Raw genomic sequence first — 13,462 nt, forward strand, 5'->3', positions numbered from 1 at the left:
ATGAGCTCTCTCTGGTCCATGAAGTTCAGCATCACAGTCAGTCAACGTGTGGAAATAGCTGTGAGGAGAAAGAGAATGTAAACAGCATGTAAACAGAAAGGCAGCTTTCCTTCATCAGCCCAGACATGTTATTTACCCACTCACACACTGATAACAGGGGCCACTACTACTTTGTTACTGGTAGTCTGACCAAATCAATTCTATGTTTATGTTGTATATGCATTTTCTGACAATATAATTGTAGTATTATGCCTGGTTATATGTTATTTTGTCATTTGTGTTCTAAAGTCAAATTACAGTTTGCCAAAGCCTTCTTTGTACATAAAAAATGAATGGAATCAAGCAATATATGCACCTCATAGCAATCCTCGTAGAAAACGTTGAATGTACTGTTGTGATACAAGATGCCCCACTGGAGTTGTCTTTAAAAGTACGATGGATGATAAATAAAAAGATCTGGAGATGGGTGTGTCTGGACGTGTCCTGTGACGGGAGAAAGGGCTTGAAACCTTTCCGATGACGCCATTGGCTCTCTTCCTCTACGTCATGACATCGTGTTGCTGGTGAAGGGGCGGAACCCGTGCGTGTCATCGAGGGGGAGCTACCGAGCAGCAACATCCGAGAAAGCCCCCGAAGGATGCTCGTCTTTCAGGTGAGATTTAGCGGGATATAATGATGACTAATCCGAAGTTGAGGCGAACTGAAGTACTGGAGCACCTACCGCTGGTGGATAGTGACAGAAATAGGCAAACGGGTTCACTAAATGCTCACTGTGAAACATTAGCTAACCAGCTAGCGTCTCACGTTAGCTGCTGTGTGTCAGCTGCTTTCAAATGGTTTCAGTCGCACGCAGGCCTATGAACTGTCTAACCTGAAGCCTGAAGCGGGTTTCACTGAAGTTGACTTAACTAGCAGCTTCATTACTTCCTTCTCTGGCCAAACCTAACGCTGCTTGTTAGCGAGGAAGAAACTGTTTCACCCACGGGGACAGGGTGAGCTGGGATCCAGTGACCCGCATTTTTGCAACAAAAAAGTCAATCAATCCCCATTTCTCGAATCTGTCATACACTATAATGTATTCGAATGATATTGTATACATAGCTGATCGTACAAGATATTAACCTGTATGATGACATGGCCTTGTAGGACTTGAACTGTAATAATGTGGAGGTGTCTATGGGCCAGGTGAGGCTGAGTAACGCACAGACACCAGGGTCAGGGTCTGTCAGCCAGTGGTCTCCTGCTGTGCTGCTCACTGCTGTGACATCCCAACACGACTGACCATCGCTGCCCTCAGACTTGTGTCATGAGATGAGTGTGTGTTAGTATGGACAGGTTGCATAGGACTCTGGGCTGTTGTTCTAACGTTACCCCCCCCCCCCCCTAATGTCTGGCAGTTTGCTTTTAAAACCACTAATGGTCCACTGTTTATTTTTTTTACATTTTTAAAGAATAGTATCATATTGTCAGCTGCATGTTGTCTAAATAGCATGGGGCCCTAATTTGGAGAGTTGCAGTTGTACGAATGTTTTTTAAAAATACATATATTTAATGAAGTTTCGTTTGTCTACGTACACAGACATGTTTTACTGTAGAACAGGAAAGTTCAGTCTTCAGTCGGTATTTCCTGTAGCAAAGGGTTCAGTGTTGACACACAAGTCTGCTGTGCCATGCGCTTCATTTCGGGTGTTTAGAGTTACAGGCCTCAGCAATTAGTTGATTGACTAAAGAACAATTGGCAACAATTTTGTTTTGTTCTTTCTTTCTTTCTTTCTCTTTTTTTAAAGAAAAAAAAATATCGGAATTCTTTATTTGCATCATTTTATTCTGTATAAGAGGGGGAGAATTCCCAGAGCTCTTTCTCATCAAGTGTTTTTTTTTTCGTGTTATTTTCTGACAAATCTAATCTGACAAATCTATAAATTAAAAATAATGAAAATAGTATAATAATAACGGTTATAGCCACACTCATGAAATATGCTTCCTGTGTGAAATGGCTTCCCTGCGCTCACTCCTTCAAGGTAGAAGCCTTCTTTCATGAACATGTTTATGGTTATTGAGGTTTGTTTTGATTTCAGGTTGGGGCTGCACAAATAATCGCAATTTTTTGTCAAAATTGGATTATGACCTACTACAGCTTTCAAATTGCTGGAGTCAAAATATTTGTTGAAGGCGAAATGTGTCAAAATACCATTTGAAAAAAAAAATGGTGTTGCTGCAGAGATATCGTGGCCTAAACATCATATTTTACAGACTAAAGTAAACATCTTTGTTTGGTACACAGAGTCACACAAAAACTCACACCATAATAATTTGAAAGTTTTTCAATGAAAATGGGAATAATTATGTAAAAATGATAAATCCCTCTAATATCTAAACTCATATCGGATTGCAATATGAGTCAAGATATTGACTGATATATTTTTTCCAAATCGTTCAGCCCTGTTTCAGGTGCATTCTTTGGCTGTGGCTGGTGTAACTGTTGATAAAACCTGTTTCCTTCTTCCAGAGGACCAAGCCTTGCCTCTAAACTGCGACCCTCCTGCTCCTCTCCTCCAGTATGCGGTGACTGAGGCCCGAAGGCGCAGTGGATCCGGTGGCAGCAGCGGGCGTCTAGCTTAGATGAAGGATGAAGAGCCCGGTGCACAGATGCAGGGATGTGGAGCGCGGGCAGGGCCGGACCGGGGCCGGGACCAGCTGCCTCCAGGCCGAGCAGCGCATCCCTATCTCCAAAGACGTCATCACCTCCTCCGCGGCCTCCGCCATGTGGTTCATCAGGGACCTCTGTGGCATCGTGTGCGCCGTCATCACCTGGCTGCTGGTGTTGTATGCAGACTTTGTGGTGCTGTTCGTGATGCTGCTGCCCTCCAAGAATCTGACCTACAGCATTGTGAACGGGACCCTGTTCAACATCCTGGCCTTCCTCGCGCTTGCCTCACACCTCAGGGCCATGTGCACTGATCCGGTATGTAACTTCCACAACATGTCTTCTTTCAGACGACTGAAAAGAAAACATCCAAAATACACATTTAGATGTTTATTTTACCTCTGATGACATCTACTGTGTGCTCATGTTGTCTTTGCCAGGGGGCGGTGCCAAAAGGGAACGCCACCAAGGAATACATAGAAAGCCTTCAGCTGAAACCAGGGCAGGTGGTCTACAAATGTCCCAAGTGCTGCAGCATCAAGCCTGACCGAGCACACCACTGCAGGTGAGGCACGAAAACGGAGATGGAATCCTCACTTCCGCATTCACAACCCCAACCCCCTGATTACAGCTGCAGTGTTCTGGTGCAGGGAAGATGCTCTCAGAATATAGTGCACGGCTCTTTCTACTAACGTGTAACTTCTGCAGTCGGTTTATTTGTCGTCTTGGAAAGTTAAGTTGGTACATTTATTATTTGAATCTCAACTTGCCGTCTCTCTCGCAGTGTTTGCAAACGCTGCATACGCAAGATGGACCACCACTGTCCCTGGGTCAATAACTGTGTTGGGGAGAACAACCAAAAGTACTTTGTGCTTTTCACAGTAAGTTTCATTATGTCATCAACTGAAGAAGGTTGCCAATTTTCTGCTTTTCACAATAAGACGTTGCCATCAGATTGTAGTTAACTTGGAGGTCCTAACTTTTAGCCAGGTCCAGATTGCCGGTACGCGGACAGCCTAGACGTGCACCCTCTGACTGCACACGGACCCTCGCGTACTTGCGGGCGCGCAAAGTACGCGAGGGTCCGTGTGAAGTGTGCTGACTTTGTCTTGAGGAGATTCAGTGTTAGCGGCTGCTGTAATGCTGTAATGCAGATGGGAGGGATTACTCAGAATATATGAGAATAATATAGTGTATGTGATGAGTCATTCTTTATTGTGTCTTTTCTTATTAAACCTAGATGTACATCGCATTCGTCTCTCTCCACTCTCTGCTCATGGTGGTCTTCCATTTCCTCTACTGCTTTGAAGATGATTGGACAAGTGAGTGTTTTTTATATATGATATAATATATATTATTTTTACTATTTAGCTGTCAATTGTTTTCATTCATCAAAAGAAAAGTACTTTCTACGCTGACAATGTTCTTTGAAATGTTTGTGTCAGAAAGCACATTATTTTTCAGTAAAATAAAACAATATATTACTCTTAACTTTATACAGAAACGTACACATTCTTACATAATCAGTTTGTATTATTATTATTTTTAAAAAGGACAGTTCTTATTGTTGATGTTGTCTCTACCTACATGTAGTGTGATAAAGGCCTGTAGTTGATCCTGATGTTCTCTGTGTCTCGGGGGCGCAGCTGCAACATCTGTAGTTCTTCCTCATCCCTTGCGAGACGAGGAAGAACTACAGAGTGCTCCTCTCAGCTGTGGTAACTCTGGAGCACGATGCCGCTCCAAAAGTTCCCTTTTCTCGTCACTTTCATGTTTCCACCGGCGAAAAATGGTGATCAGTGGAAAGACTAAACCACGACGTATTTGCTGAGTTTCATTGTGTTTCTGTCCAACTAGAACAAAGTGTGTTTATGATGCGTTAACGAGGCGATTACGGTCTGAGTTCAGCGTCGGAGATAAACTTCTATTGAGAAGGTGTACGCTTACATTTGATGGTTTAGATGCAAGACGTTTTGCGAGTCTTTTTTGTGTTTTGTTTATTTATCAACCATAGCATAAAACGCCGCTCCCACGCAATGCATCCTGGTACATGTAGGCACAGACTACACAGCGCCGCAGCAGGAGAGACCATCTGTCTCGGCCAATGCAGCAGCGCGCACTGGGGATTTATCTCTTCACTACACTAACTGCCTTCCCCCACTTTCACGCAAGCACCATCAGCAGGTGACAAGAAACGCTTCGCATCCTCACTACACCGCTGCAGACGAGTCGACAGTAGAGCGCAGTAGTTCCTTTATTGTAGTAGTTCCTCATATATCGCCCTCTTCTTTTTGCCCCCTTCACTTCTCTCCCTCCCCTCCCCCAGAGTGCAGTTCCTTCTCTCCTCCAGCAACAGTCATCCTCCTCATACTCCTGTGCTTTGAGGGTCTCCTCTTCCTCATCTTCACCTCTGTGATGTTCGGCACCCAAGTCCACTCCATCTGTACCGACGAGACCGTAAGTGATCCATTGGGCGACCCGCGGTCCTCCTCCCTCTTATCTCACTACTTCCTTCTGCTCTCCTCCCTGCCGCTGCCGCCCCCCCTTCGCTTTTAGCGTTCGGCATCGTCGACCTCCTACTTCTAATTCAAACTGTCATCTTTCATCTGCAGCCTGACGTAGAGTAAAGTGCAGCGGATTACTTGCAAGTCTTGAAAATGAGTAACTGCCAAAAAGAAAGAAACTTTGATCGTGAGTGCTTTAAAGGGAAATATGTGGTGTCTGCGATCCGTTGTAGAAATCAGCCACTGAGTTTTAACTTTATACTTTCTGCATTCAAATTCAAAGCTTGACAGGCATCTTTCTTTGGTGATTTAAGTGGCGTGTACCCGTCGGCGTCATTACATTAAACCCGTACCGGTTAGACCCCGACCTCGGTCTGAAGGAGGGTCGGCTGAACGTTTCAGATAGATCGCAGATGTTTTAAGGACATTCAGTCTACCCGCTGCCCGGCTCTCCAGTCTTTGCCCACATATTCGGTTTTGGTTCTCGGCTATTTCCCTCATTTTGGCAGTTACCTCAAAAGCAGTCTAAATTCCCCAAAACCCACGTTTTCCACTCTTTTGAACCTGCTGTAAGTTGGCAAATTGATTTTCTGGAAATAGAATTTTTCCAATATTTTCAGAGAACGACATTTAAATATTAATGTTATCTTATGCTATTCATGGTTTGTTTTTTTTTAAAACCAGTTATGTTTGAAATGTGACAAAATGCTTATTTAGTTTTATGGTCAAGCTTTTTAATGATATATGTATGAAAATCATTTCTTTACAAGGTGCAAACAATGGCTGAGCCATTATTATAAATCATAATCCAGATGTGTCTGAGAGGTGGAAGTTTTGCAGGCCGTACATTTAACCCGTACGCCTCACTTTATCTTGACAAGCGTGAACAATCAGTTCATGACTTTTCACTACAGAGGTAGTGGTTAGTGTGTAAAACTACGTCAAATATGCAAATGTGATTTTTAAAGAAAGGTGAATTTGTCCATGTATCAGTGGAAGAAGGAATCAGTAACCATCCTCAAACCATCCAGTGTATTGTGTGTATTGGAGCTCACCAAACCAAACTCCCTTTCCTGCTTTGAACTTCTTTTTGTCTGCAACTCTAGGTGAGATATAGAAGAGACATTTGATGTCTTCATCAAGGAGAAAGGGCTTTGCCACGTAGGGAACCGTACAGCTCCCCGAGGGAAACGCTGCAGGACACAAGCAGCTACATTGTGCTTGTAGAGAAAACCACTGAAATACTGGCTTTTGTCGCCCGGATGATTTTCAGAAAGAGTTCAAGTTTTCTTTTCTCTTTTTTTAACATTTAGTGGGCTGATAAAGAAAAAGTTGGTATTTGGAATTTGGTTTGTGTTGCTGACTGGGTCACAAACAGCACACCAGCTGAAGTTTGGTTGTCTCTCATTTTCAGGGCATAGAGCAGTTGAAAAAGGAAGAGAGAAGATGGGCTAAAAAAACTAAGTGGATGAACATGAGGGCGGTATTTGGACACCCTTTCTCCTTTTTGTGGTTTAGTCCGTTCTCCACCCCTGACCAAGGGAAGGCTGAGACCTACCAGTATGTGGTGTGAGAGCTCAGCGCGTTGAACGAGGCGGCCGGGTCAGAACCAAAGTGGGAAACACGGGGAGCTCAGCTCCCCGTGCTGAACATCATTTACATTGTATGTCCCACACATTGGCCATGGACAGCTTCACATCTGCTTTTTGTTTTGCCATCCAAGTGCGCTCTCCGTTTATTCTTGTGTTGCCTTGTTGAGTTGCAGAGAAAAAGAAAGCACTTTCATTTTGCGAATCCTGTTTGAAAGCACTGTGATAATTCTGTTTCTGTTGTATCAGAAGCCCGTTTCTTTCCTGAACTATGTTTACTCTTGCTTTCCCTCATAGTTAGTTCAGTTAAATTCCCCAAAAAAGACACATCGTCTCACTTATGCCCGGTGATGTCTGGCCATGCTGGTAGTTTTAGCTCTCGCTGTTGAAACCGGCACCCCAATACAATGGAAGAGAACGGAATGTAATATATTGCTGCCACTAAAGAATGTCAGAGAAGATTCAAAAGTTGCCTTCCACATGTTCCCAGAGCCCAAGTTAATGTGTTCAAATTGCTTGTTTTGTTCAATCAACAAGAAAATTCTAATCCGGGACAAATAAAACACAAACTATCTTTATGGCTACACACCACTAGTGGTAAGTGGGGAAACATGTCTTTTTGTAATTTGGGTGAGTTGGCATCCGCTTGTCAGATAGTAATCAGTGGTGTTCCAGATATGGCCACTAAAGTGGATTGGATGGTTTGGTTACAGTAGGTTCTGTAATCACAATCCTTGTGAGAGCCATTCTGAAAATACATCCATTCTTAAGGCCTTTACCCACCGAGAGCCTGACAGATAAACAACCCGACAATGCAAAATATTCACACCCCAACCCCTCAACCGACCCAGAGCAGCGTCAGGCAGTCTGGCTGAAATGCTTTACAGCCGAAGATGTGAGTTTCTTTTAAGTAGTAATTATGTTTGCTGTCCTGGTTCAGACTGCGGAGCCTCACATGTCCGTTACGCACAGCTTGATTGGTTGATGCCCTAATTCGTGGTGTGAAAGCTCAGAAAAACTGTCTCAATAATGATCATTTTCTGCTGAGTAACATTCAAGTTCTCGGTGGGTAAAGGCCTTTAGGCTGACTCTCTGGAAATGATGCCAAATACAACACTTAAGAGAAGAGTTTGCCAGAATTATTGTGGATGTTTGGTATAATATCTGAGCGGTAACAAGTTGTGGAATGACGAATTGACTAAATAAATCTCAGTCAACTGAGATCAAACTAAACAAAAACTGAGTTGACAGATCGACTAAGAGGGAACAGCCCTTGTGGTGTTCAAAGTGTCCACAACTCACCTGTGAGACACTGGTCAAGTAGACGGTGTCTTACCATACAAGAGAACATTAAAGTGTCCCTCTTTAAGTCTTGTATTTGAGCCTCACATGACGGAGTGAAGTGTCCCTTTTGAGAAAACTACATACAAGGCCATAAAAGTCCCACTCTAGTTTAATTATGTGTTGGAAATGACTTCAATACCTACCTGTTGCCCAGGTGTGGAACATTCTCCCTGATCCCTCTCTGATACATGCTTGACCCCCCCCCCCCCAAACACACACACACCACAACAACAACACAAGCCAGGAAGTTTTCGTACGTTCCACCAAACAGAAAGCTGAATGTCTGCTTGCTTTGGTCGTGGCAGTCTTTGCTGAGTCATTCTTGTCATGCTTTATGGGGCCATGAAATGGTTTCAGTTGGTACAGACGTCGACCTCATCTTGTCTTTCAGCAACAAAACACTGTTGTGAGAATCTTGTGGGTAGTTAACACGCTGTCAACAACCATGTCGTAACATATGCGCTTTGTCCCTTTTTTGAGGAAAGGTTTGTGCTCTCACTGTAACACTAACAACGCGTGCGTGTGTGTGTGTGTGTATACCTGCACATCTGTCTGTGTGAGGACCAACTTGAGTTTTAGGCTTTCAGAGTGACGGCGATTACGTTTTTGGCCGGTCGTCACTGGTTCAAAGCTGGTTTGATTGTACAGACTCAGTGTTATTAAGAAATAGTGACGCCTGTGTCTCGGACAAAATGTTGCACTCGAACACACCACAAGAATACAAACCGGCGGCCAAATAGCCTGCACGTTCTGGGCCTGAGAGGAATTAACTCTCCACACCAGCAGGTGGGGGTAGTGTGTATTCCTCACTCAAAAAGAGAAACCGGAAGACCTACTGTAGGACTAGATAAACAAGCTGTTGTTTTAATACATACTCAATGCGTTCTTCTTGTGCTCTGATTCGCTTAAGCTGAGCAGACAACTGAAAGGATCTCTCTCACCGATTCAACATGCTCCATCACCCGAAAAGCCGCCCGCTAGTGCCAACGATAAGGGACACACCGCAAGAACTAGGGACACAGACGCTCACTGATGGCCTGACATTGGCCGACCTGATGTGGTTTGCGATGGTTAAGGTGAGGGGCTAGGGAATACTTTTTAACAGAGTCCTCACAAAGATAGAAGTACAGGGATGTGTGTGAGAGCGTTTGAACACTTGCCGGTGAAACACCCCTGTGCTCTGTGATGTGTTGACATTGTGAGCGCTTGCCAAATTAATTTAACCCCACAGTCACATGATTATTTGGGAAAGCTTTGACATGTAATTCCTGAAAGAAAGGTAAAAGTATTAAAATGTAAATTGTATGAAGTCCTATGTGGAGTCAAAGGGAAGCGCCGTATAAAATGTATAGCTCTGCATACATCTGATTGTGCAGCAGCTGGATGTAAGCTTGACTGTATTTCACCATAGAGCGCTGCAGAAATGGGTCCTAACACTTGGAAATGAGTCAGCGTCTTTGCATTTCTGGTTTCCTCGTCTGGAAGTTGATTTTTTTTAAATGTTTTTTTTTTATGAATTGGTCAGATGCCTGATGTTGTCTGTGGCAACACAAGTTTAAGAGATTTTAACGTATTCTACGACATTAAATACCGTAAGTCAGTAAATACCCCTCTCGCGAATTTAGAAGCATTTACGTGTCTTAAAAAAAGTGTCTGAACGAGCCGACAAACGTCATCACTGGAACACTGGTCTGCCGTTAGCTTAGTGGTGTGACTGGTGTAGTTCTTTTGTAGCCTAACATTTTTTTTACTCGCGATAACATTCAAGCTTCAAAAAGATCATAGAAGTGGTGTCCATTTGTGAAGAAAACAAAATATTGAAGTATCATAAACTTTTGCCACAGTTTACTTTCTGCAATAATGTATAATCCAACGGAAGGATCTTCCGGGGCTTTCTGTCGAGGGAACCAGTGTGACGCTAACGTGTAACAAATGTACGTCGTCCCTGCACCGCTCTATTCCAGCCTCCTTCAAAACATTATCTTTCATTATTCACATTTACACAACTACTAAAAATGCAAATTGTATTTTATCATTTAAGATTTTCTGCTGTGTGAACTGCTGTTTCTGAAGTGTGCATTTTATTCTCCTATTCTTTCTCTACATGATGTTTATGTCTCCCTTTGTTATCCGAATGCATGGTGCAGGTGAAGGTTAGTTTAGTCATGTATGTGAAACACTGCCGGTGAGTCATCGCTGGTGAGAGTGACGGCGGTGGAGATGATTTGTTTTTTACGGAAAAATTTAAATTCTTTCTAAATATTCTGGAAATATTTCAGCACATGCGCGGAGAATAAATACTTCTCAGTTGCAATGCAAAAACTGTGTTTGCTTGCTTTTTCAAATGTATTTATCTCTCTGATTGTGGCGGGCCCTTCTACACCCAGATGTGTTTCCACCTCTGTTTGTTGTGTTCCAGTAAGGTTACAGAAGAGGTTTCTGCTTTCCCTGCATACAGGCCTCTCACACCCGCCTTCTCTTTCATTCTCTTCCATATGTACTCTCTGTAAACTGCCTCTTCCCCGTGCAATGTTCTCTCTCCGCTCATGCGTTTGCTTTGGTTGATAACTCATTCTGCCAAAAGCTCTCTGAAGCAGACAACTCTTTGTAATCTTGAGGAGAGGTAAGCTTGCAACAGAGGTCGCGTTAGCCGTCCCATCGAGCCTCACACAATCACAAGCATGCTGATTTCAATTTGAAGGCCAAATTACGCTTCATTTCCTTTTTCTTTTGCTGTTTCAGATTCAATGAATGAGTCAGCTGTGTGTGTAACAGGATGCATGCACCATTTTCACCATTTGACTTGTTTTAAAGTGCACGTGAATAATTTTGTACAGTGTTTTATTCATTTTGGGCATGTTTCTTAGAAAACAAATGAATCAGAACTGATACAAAAGCTCTTAAAGGATAGACTTTTCCTATTGTATTACAATACGCATATGTTTTATGTGCATTGAAAGAGTAACTACTCCTCCTGTCTATACTGGCCACAGAGAGATCCTTTCACACGACTACACTGTAAAAGATGGAGGACAACATCCACACAGTCCTTGCACTGTACAAAGTTTAGCTGAGGCTAATATTACTCTGTAGACAGCTGTGTTGGACAAATCAACTAACAAAATATGGTTACTTTAAAGAAAAATCAAGATTGAACAAATGAGGACATTTGTTGGTCATTCACACTACCTGCTTCATTGAATGACAAGCTATGCTATGCTCAGCTATCGATGCCCTCACTGACTCCTAATCAATCGTCTGTGTGGAAGATGGCGTACACAGGTTCTTGGCACCTGCTCAGCTGGTGATCTGATGATCTGATCTCAATGATCGGAGTCCGAACACAATGTAGAATGTCTGCCGTACAACATTTGAACAAGTTAAAATACTTAACCGAGGGGTGAACCGCTAACGAAGTGCCTGTAGCTACCTAGAGCTGTGATATTTCAGAATGTCAAAGGATTATTTTAGCACCGTCTGTCTACCAGGGGCGCCGTCGATTCCCGACCTTAGTAACTACGCATTTATAAGAACACCCTGGATTTTGGATTTGAACAGAAGATCGGTCTGTTGTGTCATTTCTCCCCAAGTTTTAAAAGTTGTTCAAATTGCAAATACAAACTGACGTAACGAACCATAACCAACAGGTCAAAGTTTCAACATATCGTGACGTCTCGTCATCTGCTGGTCGGACTGTCGCAACATTTTACACACACACATTCATGTTCCTGAATAACTCTGGTGATCTCTAGACTTTTCCTTTAGCGCCACCATGAATTAATTGCCATGAAGTTAGTTTCTCACGTTCATGTTTCCTTTACATGTGAAGGGAACATCCAAGTTGTCACCACAACTTGGATGTTCCCTTCACCTTCCAGCTCGGTCCATCATACCCATCAGCCTCAGCTGTAGTTTGTGTCACACTAGGAAGGGATTTATTTGGCCAATAAGGACAGGAGGACTGAGTACAGTGACCGATAACTCCTTCGACATACATACAACAAATTGTATGTAAATTGAGTATTGTATTAAGATAGACCAGGGAAAAAACTTTTCCTTTTTAATTTAAATCTAAAGGCTTTTTTTCTAAGACTACAAATCATCTTGAGCCCGATTTGTGTCTGAGAAACAGGACCAGTCAGCTAAAATCATAGTGTGGTGATGATGTTTCAGTCATCAACCTCGTGTTATCGTTGTGTTTGATAGTGCATGTAGGGGGGGGGGCTTTCCTCCGTTTACCCTCAGACGCTCACTGTTGTGTCTCCACCAGGGAATCGAGCGCCTGAAGGGGGAGACGGGGAGGTGGGTGAAGGTGCCGTGTTGGGAGGCCATGCAGACGGCGTTCGGCGGCCCCTTCTCTCTGTCGTGGTGCAGCCCTTTCGCGGGGCTGAGCTGCAACAGGAGCCCGCCGGAGCACGTCCCCGTCCCGCAGGGGAAGATCATCGAGGAGGACGTGATAGAGATACCACTCAACTAGTGCTGCCCACACTCAGGAAGACATCTTCTCTGTGTGGCAGCACCTGTTCAGCAAGACATTCTGGAATGTGTTGGCTTGAGACTTCATCAGGGCTTTCTAAATCCAGCGAGAATCCACCTGGAATTTTAATGTGTGTATATATATTTTTTATCTCAAAGAATTAATGTACGTGAAAATATCACATGTACAACGTCTCCTTTCTCTTCCAGTGTTCATGCAGCCACATGCGGGCAGTTAACGTAGATTTTGTGAAAACCTTTACCAAACCAGCATCTTGGTCCTTTTATAAATGTTCTGCCACTGCACACAGAAGAAGGAAATCCTCCGTCATTCCTTCCAGCTCCTTCACTTCTGCAAAGTGTTTGACTTGAGGTGAGGAGACGGTGGATGTCAAAGGGCCTCGTTGAGTCGTCTCTGGTGAACAGCACTGAAGGTAGCACCAATGTGTCACTGCAGCCGTTTGCTCTGACGCCTTTCTGACTTCACCTTTCTGCCTTCTCTGTCCTGACGAGGAAGCACAGCCGTGTGGGGAGATAACACTTTGTGTGACGTATTGTTCACACTAATCCGTCCAGTTGTCTGGAGATGTCGTTTTCATCTCTATCCCTCTGTTGTACATCTAGAATAAAGGTTGTTGTATACTTGAGTAAACTTCTACATAAGGGCTTTAAAAAGGGTGCTGATGTGTTTTTTAATCACGTTTTCCATATTTTAATAAATTGTGGGTTTAATTTTTTTATTCTAAATTCTATATAAATATTTCATACATCTGTACATTAGTTTTACAAATTGTTGCTGTTAATAATAATCAAAGGAACGGCATTGAAATGAGTGACTCTTGTTTTGTTTTTTTACAAACTTGCATGAAAAAATATTTACAATAAAATGTATCCAATTCAAA

General features: G+C 43.1%; 1 protein-coding gene across 3 annotated transcripts; it reads left to right on the forward strand.

The window, feature by feature from the left end:
• Positions 1 to 592: 592 nt before the first annotated feature.
• LOC306781935 (palmitoyltransferase ZDHHC3-like) lies at positions 593 to 13,462 on the forward strand (the record flags this gene model as incomplete). 3 transcript variants are annotated; one of them, XR_013772239.1, is made up of 8 exons in its annotated part: positions 593 to 652; positions 2,510 to 2,965; positions 3,088 to 3,212; positions 3,432 to 3,528; positions 3,888 to 3,969; positions 4,974 to 5,104; positions 12,355 to 12,691; positions 12,771 to 13,462. XR_013772239.1 is itself a non-coding variant. In XM_079275057.1 (7 exons), the coding sequence occupies exons 2-7, from the start codon at positions 2,630 to 2,632 to the stop codon at positions 12,559 to 12,561; spliced, it is 978 nt and encodes a 325-aa protein (XP_079131183.1). In that variant the 5' UTR covers positions 593 to 652; positions 2,510 to 2,629. The 3 variants fall into 3 exon arrangements, 2 of the variants coding, with proteins under 2 accessions (XP_079131183.1, XP_079131184.1); XM_079275057.1 differs by having other exon boundaries at positions 12,355 to 13,462; XM_079275058.1 differs by lacking the exons at positions 12,355 to 12,691; positions 12,771 to 13,462 and adding an exon at positions 6,566 to 6,724.

Source organism: Melanostigma gelatinosum, assembly GCF_949748355.1.
Source record: "Melanostigma gelatinosum genome assembly, chromosome: 9".
Classification (NCBI taxonomy): Eukaryota; Metazoa; Chordata; class Actinopteri; order Perciformes; family Zoarcidae; genus Melanostigma; species Melanostigma gelatinosum.